This window comes from Etheostoma cragini, chromosome 3 (assembly GCF_013103735.1).
Source record: "Etheostoma cragini isolate CJK2018 chromosome 3, CSU_Ecrag_1.0, whole genome shotgun sequence".
Classification (NCBI taxonomy): domain Eukaryota; kingdom Metazoa; phylum Chordata; class Actinopteri; order Perciformes; family Percidae; genus Etheostoma; species Etheostoma cragini.
In genome coordinates this window covers 12,390,716-12,403,960 of record NC_048409.1, presented here as the reverse complement: position 1 = coordinate 12,403,960, position 13,245 = coordinate 12,390,716, and the positions used below count along the sequence as shown (strand labels likewise).

Genomic DNA, 13,245 nt, shown 5'->3' with positions numbered 1-13,245 from the left:
GTTAAATTATTGCCATATGCGTTACATATGACAAATCAACTACAAGATACATGAAAGTGGCCATAATTATGTACAACAAAATTAAAAACAATGTACGTTCAAATCCAAAGCATAGGATTCATTTCCTATGAAGATTGAATTGTGACAAAGTTGAGAAAAACAAAAAAGGTTGACCTAACAAAAACACAAAACAAATAATAATAACAACAATAATAAAAAAATGTATTGAATTCCAGAAGAAGAGTATGAAATCTGCTTATGCAGACCCGGGTGCAGCAAGCCGTGTGGTGGTCCTCGTCAAATTTTAGGGTCGGACATTTTCCTGCTTTCCACCTTAAAGTTCCGGACAAAGTAGTAAATACCAGAAGTGTACAAATTGGTAACAGGGGGCCCAATAGGTAAATACATCCACGTAACTTCCACGTAAGTTCAATTTCTCATAAATTAACGTAACATTTCTTGTATTTATTAATAATAGATTTGCCTCCAGCGACATCTGGCAGAGGGTCACTGATCCAGCCTCTTGACATCCCAGTGGGTGTCCAGTAAATGGCAAACAGCTGGTTCATACAACTTGGTCACATTGTAAAATTCGGACTTTAAAATTGACGAGGACCAGATGCACCATTAGTAGCCAGACTAATGTACAACACTGTCCATCAACAAGAAAACAAGTCATAATATGCATTTTTTTAATTCCCCCTTGATTTGTTACCCAATTGCCTAGAACAGAGTAGAGGAAAGAGAGCTTTTCATTGAATCACAGTGTGCATGCCCATCCTCTGTTCTTCATGGCAGGAAAAAGAGAAGAGGGGGTCTGAACCTTAGGTTTTGCAGGAGTGTCGACTAAGCGAGTTTGTCAGCTGCTGGTTTACATGGCAGACTCTTTTTCAGTAGACAGAGCCTGCGAAGCACCTTCCGCACCATCCCACCCACCTCGCTTCTTGATGAGCGGCGAATGCTCGGGGGCAGGAGCTGCTGAGTCTCCCCCCAGCCTGACCTCGCTCAGCTCTGCGCCCTCCTCTCGTTTGGACGTGCGGTCCACAAAGTACTGCAGGAGCCCAGCTCCAAAGGCATCGCCCTCTACATTCAGCACTGTGCAGGTACGGTCACTAAAGAAAGAGAGAACGGATGGCGTGCCATTTTAAAATAATGATATTTAAATTAATTGGTCAGGGAGCATAGTAAATTGGGATTACATCATGCGGAGTATGTCATAACTGTTGCTTGGCTGTCGTGCTCTATGTCCACTCAAAACACAAATCCGTTTAGTACTCACACGAGCCAGTCAACAGCCAGGATGAGAGAGATGTCATTGGTGGGCAGTCCTACTGCTTCCAGGATGATGGCTAATGTTAACACACCACCAGCAGGTATACCAGCTGCTCCCACACTGGACGCTGTAGCTGTCACACTAACACATATGGAGGGAAGATGACACAGTTAGACCAGAGTACGTGATATGCATCCTTGTATACTGACTGTATTGAACAACCTGATAAGTGAAGCGATTTATGGTAGTTGCGTAACCAGGCATGTGTTTCAGGACTTACAGGATGGTAATGACTTGGATGAAGTTAAGAGACGTGTTGTTCAGCTGAGCGATGAAAACTGCAGCCACACACTGGAAGAGAGCAGCTCCGTCCATGTTGACCGTCGCACCGATGGGCAGGATGAAGCGGCTGATGTGCTTGGATACGCCATTATTTTCCTCCACACACTTCATCATCAGGGGCAGAGTGGCAGAGCTAAGACACAAGGGATGTGTGAGTGTGTGTTAGCAAAAAGGTACAGTATGTGCATGTGTTTTTGTAGAGAGAAAAAAAATGTGTGTTTTAGAAGCGAAGATCCTCAGTGTTGAATATTTAACAATGAGAGAAGAGACAAGTGTTCCGGAGAGTCCGAGAAGTGAGCAGCAGAGAGTTTATTACCTAGAGCTTGTTCCGAAGGCGGTTGCCAGAGCTGTGAATATCCCCCAGAGGAAGGTGTATGGGTTCTTTCTTGTAATGACAAAGTAAATGGCAGGCAGCACGATAAGGCCATGGATGGCATGTCCGATGATACAGCAGGCTATATATTTTCCCAGACTGGCAAATAGTTCGCCAACATTCTCCATCTCAACAATCTTGCCGGCTACAAGGAACATGATACCAAGAGGGGCATACCTGTAGAGAGAGGAAGTGGAGAAAAAGTTGAAGACAGATCATTAGTTACCTCTGGTTTTCACACAGGGCAAAGAAAAAGTCTCTCGTATTCAAGGATCAACATTTTTGAACATGGAGCGTCATACTGATTTCATTCAAATTCATCCTAACCCAGAACCACGCCGGTCTTTCTTACCACATGATCCAGGAGACCAGAACCATGGTCGCCTCGTTGAAGGAGTTGAAGAATTTGATGAGGATCTCTCCTTCCTCTCCCAGCTTCCTCAAAGCCACACCAAACACGATAGCAAACACTACCAGACCAAGAATATTCATCCCATCCTGGTCCATTCCATATGGCACCTAGAGACACACATGAAGAACACACTCAGAACACACCCATCTTTACTCTAGAGACATGACATGGTGTCTTTAGTGTATCTGTGGTCTGTTTTATCTGCCGTTCACTTTTCTCACCTTCTCCACTGTGACATTAAGTTTTCCATCTGTGCCATTATTGGTAACCAGCTTGTAGGTGGTTGCATACTGGACAGGAAAGGACGTGTTGCGCAGTTAGATACGTACACTTATCATCTTATCTAAGGATGTAACTACATCCAATTTCCAATCGTAATCATAGAATTGAGATGCAGTGCTTACTGATTGAAAGGCAGCAGACACCAGGTTGGAAGGAAAGATGTTTCTGTGGAGAACAACACACAATTCAACAATACTTTTAATTCTTTTCCTCAGTGTGTACCAGATCCCTTGGGGAAATCCAATAAAAAAAAAATGTGGCAATGAAAAACGCAGCTATAATTGAAGGGAGAGAAATTACATGTTTGGGAACTGAAGGGTAGAATACAATTCAAGTGCTCGGGCCTTGTTTGATTTTCTCTGCATCATCTGGGCGTCAGTGACGGTTCAGATGGAATCACAAGATTGATCATGTGGAAATAGCTGAGAGAATTTAAATAATCTCGTTTTTTCACTCCGCCTCCCCTTCTAATTGCTGTCGTTTTATTCATTCTCCACTAACAAGTAGGCTGCAAACACACACACATGTTGGTACATAGATCCAACTGCATTTTAAATCTCTAAAGAAGTTTAGAGTAATAAGGTATTAACTTCCAAAGCTCTTTCCAACTATTAATTCCCTTTCATTGGAACCATAATGCTTCAGAATCAAACATCATGTGACTTGAGAAATGCAACTGGATCACAGGCTGAATTCTGCTTGTGGTACAAAGACAAAAAAGGTTGCCAGGCTTGAAAATACACTTTATTTGGATATTCAAATGAAATCAGATTACTCCAATTTTTTCAACTGAGAGCATGATTGGAGAAGAGACACTATTGCATTAAGTTATTTAGTACCATTAAGCCAAATGGATTTGGATGGATATACATACATACATACATACATACATACATACATACATACATACATACATACATACATACATACATACATACATACATACATACATACATACATACATACATACATACATACATACATACATACATACGTATGTGTGTGTGTGTGTGTGTGTGTGTGTGTGTGTGTAATATGATAGGATATGATATGGTGAACTGAGACTCCATTACTTGCTTGTCAGGCAACGGTTAATTTCATTGTGCTTACTATTGGAAGGCTGGCTACTGAAATAGCCTGACTTAAACAATAGCTATCAGTAAACAGAGGTGATGTGGTGGCTGGCGTCTGGTGTGTGCGCAGTGTGTGTGTGTGTGTGTGTGTGTGTGTGTGTGTGCGTCGGCCCGCCGCCGCGAAGCTCCAACCTGAGGAGGAGCAGAAAAAAGTAGCCGCACCTTCGCCAAAATTAAGGCTTAAAATGTCTTCCAGTTCTAGTGTTAAATATTCTCTAGAAATAATAGTTTATTCATCTTTGATAATTGTGTTAAATGAAAATGGTCTCAGAACGACAATATCGTTTAACGCAATCATTTCTGGGACAATTTATTTATTGTTTTCCAGCAAAATTTGTTCTCGTGACAGGCCTATGCCTAACGCCTCTTGATGTTGGATACCAATGCACATGGCACCCTTTAAACAGCACGCTATGCTAAATTTATGGTATGCTCAGTAATCCATATATAGGTTATGCTGATTCTGGTATTCTGGAGTTCTTCCCTTTACTCAAATACTCAATAGTCTAGGAGAAGCTCTCATACTCTGTACATATTGTAAAATCCTCTAAGACAAATGTGATTTTTTTTTTTGGCTATGTAAATAAATTTGACTTGAATAATGCACAACCAGAGATAAGAGAGTGGTAAACCAACAAAAGACACATGGCCAAACACCATTGGGTGGATGTGTGTTTCTTTTACAGCAGGCTGGTGATTGTTTAAGGCAAATTGCTTTCCCAGCATCTTGTTACACCAGGATCTAGCAACAGGCACAGAATACCTCACACAGGTCTAAGTGAAATCCCCATGTTAGGCTTACACATGTTTAGTTTATCCCACTCTGTTCCCATTGAGCCAGTCTTTAATGAAATCCAAAGAGTAATATGATAGAGCTATGAGTATAATGAAATGGGAAAGTTCACTAGGCCTGTCTGATAAACTGTACACAGCTTTGTATTACTTGCCCCCCCCCCCCCCCCCCCCCTTTGTTTAGCTAACTCCTAAGCTGTTAGGAAAAAATATATTTTGTTGCCAGAAACACTGACAAGGTGTTCTATAAAATGAAGTAAGTCTGAAAAGTGAAAACGCCACACTAAGATGTGAATATTTTTGAGGGATCGACCGATACAGATTTTTTAGTACCGATGGGGGGGGGGGCTGCAGCGTCTCAAGCAACATAGAGCTGCCTGTGGACACCTGTCTGTAAATAATAAGGGGGAAAAACTATCGGCAAACGCAGTAGCCGCGTATCGGCCGATGCTGATACACGTAAAAAAACGCAAATGCCGGCCAAATATAGACACCAGTATTTTATAGACTATAAGTCTATAAACTATGCTATATCATACCAAAAATCTTTTTCATAGTTTGGCTGGTCCTGCAATTTATACTCCAGTGCGACTTATATATTAAACATATATATAAAATTTAACATGCTTTTAAATGTTAATTCATTATGAAAACATTACCATCTACAGCTGCAAGAGGGCGCTCTAGTCTTGTGACAACCACGTGCTGCTCCTAAAGACAACTGAGTAAGACTGAACGCAAACAAAATGCCCCCCCAAAAGAAAATCCCATTCTGCATGTTACACACCTGCAGGGTAGTAAAATATGCAGCTGAAAACGGTAATCAAGCAGCAGAAATAAAGTCCACCGGCGAAAAGGTTACTCTTACTGCAATGAAGAAAAAAAAAAGGAAGCTAATATGTCTGTTCTTGGTCTTGGATTTTGTCAAATTAATTTCTAATTAAATAAAATGTATAGTGCAGTGAGACATATATATGTTTTTTCCTCTTCATAACACATTTTTTGACTGATGCAACTACTTTGGAGCAACTTATAGTCCAGAAAATACGGTACATGACTTTTCCTCACATCTAAGCATTGTTGTTGGTTTGTCTTAAAAATGTTTGAGTGTTATTAATTTGTTATCTGCTCTAGCTTTTCAAACATTTTAGAAACAGATATGGTAGTAATATTGGTCCAAAATGAATGAAACACTTTCTTGAGGAAGGGCCCCTAAACCTTCTGTCAAACATATGCACCGATGCCTTTCACCAACATAGGGACAACACTGACTATATGTAATCAATAAATTTGCAGGTGATCCTAGCACTGACTGACAGATCTGTGTTTGTAAGAGGTCATATTGTTTGGAGTAGGAAAACAAACAAAAAGGCGGGAGATTATTTCAACAAGGATGTGTAGGAGCGGTTCCAGTCGGACTTCAACCTATTACATGCATCTCTAAGCTGACATGTCTTTTGCTTAACTGTGTGGACAACGACAGATAGCATAGCTTAGATGCATTTAATAGAGTGTGTGTCTGTGAACAATGACTAGGCCTTTTTACGCTTTGATGAGCAGCTCTACAGTCAAAGTCCCACGCTGTCTTTGTTGGCAAAACTAACTAGGGCACCAACTGAGAGGGATCGCTCTAATGAGAGGCACGGATCTCGCCTGCTGTCCTATTAGGAGAACATGGTGCGTGTGTGTGCATTTGCGCTGGTGGCTTGTGTCCTGCACGAGATGACCATTACTTTAAAAAAAAAAAAGAGAAAACAATACAGTAAACAGCAGCCAACTGCAGTGAATTAATCTGGACAAAGATGCATTCAACATGTTGCATTCAGGTTCATCAGTTAACAATTAACCGGACCGCTGTAATGATTCTAGAAGTAAACCTCGCTTTTCATCCTTATTGTTAAAACGTGACCAAAAATCCTAAATAGCCCATCTGAGTTTTGTTAACCAGATCATTGGGTTGCAACGTAGACGCTGGTGTGCAAGGGCCTCTAATCTGGGAGTAGTTATGTTTTGACCGAGTACTCTTGTGTGTCTAATCTGGCTGTGAGCAGCGTGGAGCGTTTTTAGGACATGTTGTCGGGTCACACTGTTGGACGTGGGAAGAGGATGGAAGAGTCTGGCTTTTATAGTCCACAATTCCATAATTAATGTAAAACAGCACTGAACGCTGCAAACTAACAGACATAAATATGCAATAGAGTCCCAAGTGTATAAAGATTGAATGTTAACAGGGACTTTTAATGTGAATCATATATCTCTGGGGGGGGGGGGGGGGGGGGACTGTGTTTGTCTGAATAAATACAGTCCACTCTCTTATCTTTATAAGTGATAACATCACCGGTTTCTTCTAATCACACTGTGACATTGTGTTGTAGTGTGTGACCATGTGTTTACAAAAGGTTAATGTTCAATACCCTTTAACCTCATAGAACACTAGTCTGCTGAATAGCCGTTAGCTCAGATAACCAATGCCACCTGGGCATGATCTCTATGTTTTTTGGGAATAACAGGAACACCAACTAATTTAACATGTTGTGGATGACGTGTTAGTTCCCATATTAAACGTGATAAGGTGTCAGAAGGTGTTGATATCTCACTATTTCGGGCTCTTTAGTCTATTGTTTGCCCACATTGAGCACTGTTGCTTCCCTTTAATCCTCAGTAACTCAGATGAGGTGGCAAGTGTCTCACGAGTGCCCCATGAATGTGACACACTGATACGGTACATTTAAAAAAAAGAACAAAAAAAGACAGTGTGACCTACTGATTAACAAATAGGCAAGTTTAAAGCAGCTCATGTAGAAAGGGTACACTGACCATCAACTTTAAAAACTGCTGTGCAAAACTCACTGACATCTGTGAGACTTCCTTTCTCTTTACCACGTGTCTGTACTTTCAACACTGAATTCGGTAGATAATCAATTCATTGGAAATTAAAATCCCATGATGTCATCTTAAAACGTCACCTCGGAGTCAATGTATAGGAACACTGGGGATTTTTTGTTGTAGCTCATAGTTTCACCACACAGCTAAAGCCATGTTGAAAACGTGGCACGCACGTGTAGTTCCGACCCACACGTCAATACTACAAAGACACAAGGTGAAATTAAATAACATTAGCAAGTTACGTGTTGTTCTTTCGAAAAGAACATCGTAAAAAAAAAAAAAAGAACCGGGGACGTCGGCTGGCTTTCTGCCGCGAGGTGTTAGCCAACCCTGTGGGGACACAACTGAGCTGATGCAACGGCCTGCTGTCATTACAGCACACCTCGCTAAGGGTAAATTAAGCTACACGTCTAATGTGGCTCCCTTCCAGTGGTAGCCTAGTACATAGACTACTTTTCTCTCTGGGTGTCTGAAACCAACCTGACTGGAAAGAAGGTAAACAGACAGTGTCCTGTATCTTAGTGAATAAGTTAATGCGTGTAACTAGTAACCTGTTTGACATCTTGTCAGCTTGTGTCCCCAGGGCAACCATTACAACATAACAACAAATCATAATTGGACTAGTTTTTCCGGAGAGTGTGTGTGGGCTCATTTACCTGATCAAATCTAAGAAGGAGTCTATCACTTCTTTGGCAGCAGGCACGTCGTCGTCCAAACCTTGCACTCTGGGCTTGGCCAATGACCCCGACCCCGGGGTTAGGATGAAAGCCATCACGACCCCGATGGACGACGCAATCAAGGTGGTGACCAGGAAGAAGAGCATGGCCCAGCCGCCGAGTTTGCCCAGGGCTTTGGGGTCGATGCTGGCCGCCCCGGACACTAGACTGCACACCACCAGGGGAATGATGATCATCTTCAGCAGCCGGATGAGAATCTCACCGGGGAAGCCGATGTAGATGATCTGGGTCCTGGTCAACGTCGCGTTGCGCACACCAAGTCCAATAAAAACCCCGATGATGACCCCGGCCACGGTGAGGATCACCAGCAAGTTGGCCATCACTATCCTCTTCACCCGCTGGGACGTCGGGGGCCGGCTGCCCTTCCTCGCGCTGTCCATCCCGTTGGCGAGTGTCTCGTCGAGGTGCGCCTCGCCGTTGGCTCCCTTCGCTTCCTCCAGGTCCATCTTATCAGCCATTGTGCGCGCTTAGAGTTGCCCTGAACTTTATCCTAAGAGCACAAATGTTAGTTTGGAAAACTATTGTTACTGTGGTGGGAATATATTTTAATTTTACTAGCACTAAACTGACAGTTCCCACTCACACTAACGCACGTTGCTGCTTTGTTCCGCGTGTCCCACTTATCTAACCGGCCGGCCAGGACAGGCTACACCCTCCCTGTGACGTGGGCTGGGCGTGTTCATATAGGGAAAATGCCTATTACCATTAGTATTCAATGTTCCATTACGTTCGTTAAAACCAAATTCAATTTAGGCGTGTTCCTTTTAAGTCATTGTAGGCCTACCTATTTATATGTTGTCGTTTGATTAACACATTGTCTGGTGATAATTGACCATTCCAGGAAGGCTTCGAGTCAGGTCAGACTGTATTGCTCATTGTTTGACTAATCTCTTCATCTGTGATGACTTCTTCTGGCTGGATTTTCTTTGTAAAGTTTAAAAAGGACGTAAGTCAAAGTTCTTTGTTTGCAATACTGTTAAACCATGGTATTTTCTAACAAACGTTACTGGTGGGCCGGGCACTTTCATGTGCATGACACAAAAACAGCTATTGCTGTACATTCTGTTTTTTAAACAAAAACATTGTTGCCAAATATAGTTTTAGGAATTCATATTTAGTTTATTTTGGGCTACATTGTGGCACACAGCTTTTTTATTCTCTTAGACTATGCTAATAGTCATAATAGTGATAGTAATGCTACACTGCCTCACCTATCTCAGGTGCAGGAGATGGAGGCTACATATAGATGAGCAGATGTTCTGGGCAAAGTACTGATAGAACATAATAAATATACTGTAGTTTGAGACTTGGCAGACAAAAGTAGAGTTTTGGCCTCCCAGCAAACCTATGGATGTTAGTAGCATTTTCATATTTAGATGTAATAGGCCAATATAGCAGCTTTTGCCACATGTTCCCATGTGTCTGATTGGGCAGCCATTCTTTTTTGCTTGATGTAAACTAACCAGAAACTAACTACCGGCAACTAGAAACTAGGTTTTTCACCATGCAGTGAAAAACAGTAAAACATGATTATGACCTTGATCGTAAATATAATGCATGAATCATAAAGTTGAAGGAGAATTTTAAAGTCAGGAAAATTATTGAAAAAAAACAAAATCTAAGCTACAGCTAAGAATTTCCAAAAATAACTCTGCTAACGCTACTACCCCCTTTATTAGAGTAGCAGCTGAACTGGGTTGCATTAGGTGAGGAGCAGAGGCTCTGCCTGTACAGCTGTGGAGACTGCCACTGGACTTTGATGATACCCCCTCCTCAGTGTTTTTATTTGCTCCCCTCACAAGTAACAAATTCAACCAAGAATGCCATATATTGCACTTCTAACATCAAAGGGCATTGCATGTGGAACTACAAGCATAGAAATACAATTAATCTAACATCTGGTATGTTTAAATGACCAAGGAGGAGGAGGGCTCAGCATACTTGGAATCTAAATCTTAATCTTAATTCAACTACAATGGGTCTTAACCAAACAGAGAGCCAAACAGGCAATACACCACATCCTTTCATTATGATCAGGGAAGAGGGGTGGCAAAATTTAGAATGAAAGTGAGAGGGAATGAAATTTCTACCACTCTGCAGATTTTGCCTGGCTACGTATCAAACTGTAACACGAGACAGACTCTCATTGTCTGAAATACTAAGGAGTACAGTGTGGTAGCTTCAAATGGGTGTGTACGGGTCCAAGAAAGCCTTGGGTTAGTTTACACTCAAACAACAATCTGAAGCCCTTTTAAACGGGGTCCTGCTGGTAGAATCTTGTGGGAAAAACCCCTTTAACACCAAAGAATGCCCACAGGACCCGAACTCAGGCTGATAGGAGGCCGTGCTCTCAGTGCTTCGTTTGTTATCTCAAGCTTATTCCTTGTTCTCCGTGACTGCGTGAATGACCAGAGGAATCGCTGTGATTCTGTGAAATTACTCTGTGAGAAAGGGTAACTTCAATAACCAAACCCGCAGGCACATGAGAGCCGAGAGAGTTTTTCTAAAGTAGGCCCCATCTATAAAAACATACGCTGCACACACACGCAGGCAGCACATGCTGACGAGATAAGTTTTCGCTGTTATTTAACATCTTAAAATGTAACTTTCTTCTAAATGCAGATCTTTTACAACAAGAACGACAAAACAATGCAGTCAGGAGTCTTCAATCAATGTAAATAAACAGCATGCTTTGCTCGAAACCCTCCACACTCCTGTACACTGCTGTACAAAGACCTGCTGGCAAGGCTGGAGACTCTTGTTATGGTATAATTCATATAAGGTATTTGCAGGTTTTCTCTCAATGCACATTCATAGAAACTTATGAAATAAAAATCCAGGTAGTTCTGCAAAGCAACAGATATATATAACAAAGCTTATAACAATGCAAAGGTAAAAGTGAACCACCCATAGTTAAATCTGAAAGACTCAAATTTCCCCCGGTTTGATCCTTTTTTTTCCTGAAAGCTTACATTACAGTTCATCACAAAATCCAAAGGTGCTAGTTCTTAATCTACAGTGAAGTATTTTCAACCTAACTGGTAAGGTCACTTCTTGGTGAAGTACCTGTACACAGGTATGCAGCACACACATCACGTGACCTTTGAAACTGGGACACAGGGGAAAAAAAACACAGCTGTCTTAGGTAGCGTGAACAACAGAAACGAGACAGCAAGACAATAACGAAATCCGAAAGGTGGAGACAAAGGAAATGTAATCCCACATCTGAATGTACCATCCAGTAACTAAATTCTACTGTTGTCATGAAGCAGAGCCAAGGTGCAGTACAAAAAAAGACTTTCACAAGAACAATTTGTAAGAATTCTACAAAACCACATCACCACATGATAGACCATGAATGTGCTGAGTCATACAAAGCATGTCTAGATTGAGCCCCACTGTTATCGCTGTAGTCCAGAGGTGAGGGGAAGGCCCCTAAACCCTGTCTGATCTTGTGGAGCCTTATGTGACCAGGAGGGGCCTCCGCGAAATTATTGACGGATTTACACAGTGTAATCAGACTCACATGCCCTGCCTACAAACATCCTCCTGTGTATGTTACAGCTTATCTTTCAGAACCCAACTGATTTCCTTTATAGATGAACTACAATTGCAATGTAAATAATCTCATCCAAATTACTCATAGAACATGCTTGCAATTATTACAAAACACCAACCATATGCACAGAAACAGAGCTCAAACAACCTTTAGTAAAGGACTTGATCAAACATTAGTCATGAGTGTCTTTAACCCCCAGCTAACAAAAGGGACAAATAATGCCTAAATGTGTGGGCCTTTAATGATTAATTTATTGATATTTGAGAAGTTCAATGCCTGAAGTCCGCCAAAACTTCATTACATTACAGCAATTAAATTGATCGGTTGTTCGGCCTTTATAATATAACTTATGTCCAAAGCTTATGGCTGTGCATCTTTTTATCGCCCCAACGCCTAACGCATATTCTTTCTCACCCCCCCCCCCCCCCCCCCCCCCCCCCCCCCCATTCGCAAACACTTTGGGTTAATTATTCACACACTGCAAACATCCACACGAGGCAACTATTTAAGAGAAACTTGTTTAAAGCACACCATGTGCTAGAAGCTCCGTTTTTGTGCACCACACACTGGCTTTAAATGTTTAACCCTGCGCTGCTCCCCTCCTTCTCCTCCTTCTCTCCCTCGCTCCCTCTCTCCTTCCACCAGGACACAATTTTCCTTTGGCTTGTTTTTTGCTCTAAGGCACACTATATTACTGTGGAATGCCAACAGTAATATTGTTTAAAGCTGTCTGGCAGTTGCTAGTTAATCTCTGAATGCTGTACCACACACTCCATACACCACACACACACACACACACACACACACACGGAAGTGATGAGATCTTGATATGTAATTTTGCATTCTAGTTAACCATTGAATTAATTATAGAAAATCCTCCTCTTCTTAAGTCTTCAATGCTTCTGATACATATAGAAGGACCAGGGCAAATGGGAATTATTCTTCCATTCTTCTGCCTCTCCTCACAGTGAGTAATTTGATCTTTCTGCATGCTCCCTCCCTCTTTATCTGTAATAGGTGGAGTGGGTTACCTAGTGGAGGTCATATCTGTCTGTTTAGCCAAGGCAAGTCAAAACACACCCTGCCACTGCACCAGGACACAGATGGCCATCTACATTCCTTCAGTGCCACTGTAAAAAAAAAAAAACAGGACTATAAACAATAGAAGCAGTGCATGTGCACGCATGTCACTAACACACTGTGTTAATATGTACGTTTGTGTCACTGTGTGCATCTGAATGAATGATCTGCAGTAGGCTGAGATCAATCAATAACACAGAGAGGAGAGCAATCTGCTGGGTCATGTTTTGGTCTATGGAGGCTCAGTGCTATACTGCACTGTCATGCACACAGGGCAGTCTTATAATTAGACTTTACTGCATTTTGTTTTCATTCTTTCCGTATTTCAGCCAAATGATTCACTCGTTCCATCCCCGTGAGTCAAGGGGGGGGGGGG

The 13,245-nt window shown here is 41.9% G+C and overlaps 1 protein-coding gene across 1 annotated transcript; it reads right to left on the bottom strand.

Moving 5' to 3' along the window:
• slc1a5 (solute carrier family 1 member 5) lies at positions 1 to 8,858 on the bottom strand. Its single transcript, XM_034863988.1, has 8 exons — positions 8,150 to 8,858; positions 2,805 to 2,847; positions 2,622 to 2,690; positions 2,341 to 2,507; positions 1,932 to 2,165; positions 1,554 to 1,748; positions 1,280 to 1,414; positions 1 to 1,112 (listed from the first exon to the last, which is right to left on the bottom strand). The coding sequence occupies exons 1-8, from the start codon at positions 8,686 to 8,688 to the stop codon at positions 872 to 874; spliced, it is 1,623 nt and encodes a 540-aa protein (XP_034719879.1). The 5' UTR covers positions 8,689 to 8,858; the 3' UTR covers positions 1 to 871.
• Positions 8,859 to 13,245: the final 4,387 nt, after the last annotated feature.

Coding starts and splice junctions, on each gene's coding strand:
- slc1a5 (XM_034863988.1), bottom strand. CDS start 8,688: ATGGCTGATAAGATGGACCTGGAGGAAGCGAAGGGAGCCAACGGCGAG. Junction 2,691..2,804: donor TGTCTGCTGCCTTTCAATCA/GTAAGCACTGCA, acceptor TTTCCTGTCCAG/TATGCAACCACCTACAAGCT. Junction 1,113..1,279: donor CTGGCTGTTGACTGGCTCGT/GTGAGTACTAAA, acceptor CTCTTTCTTTAG/TGACCGTACCTGCACAGTGC.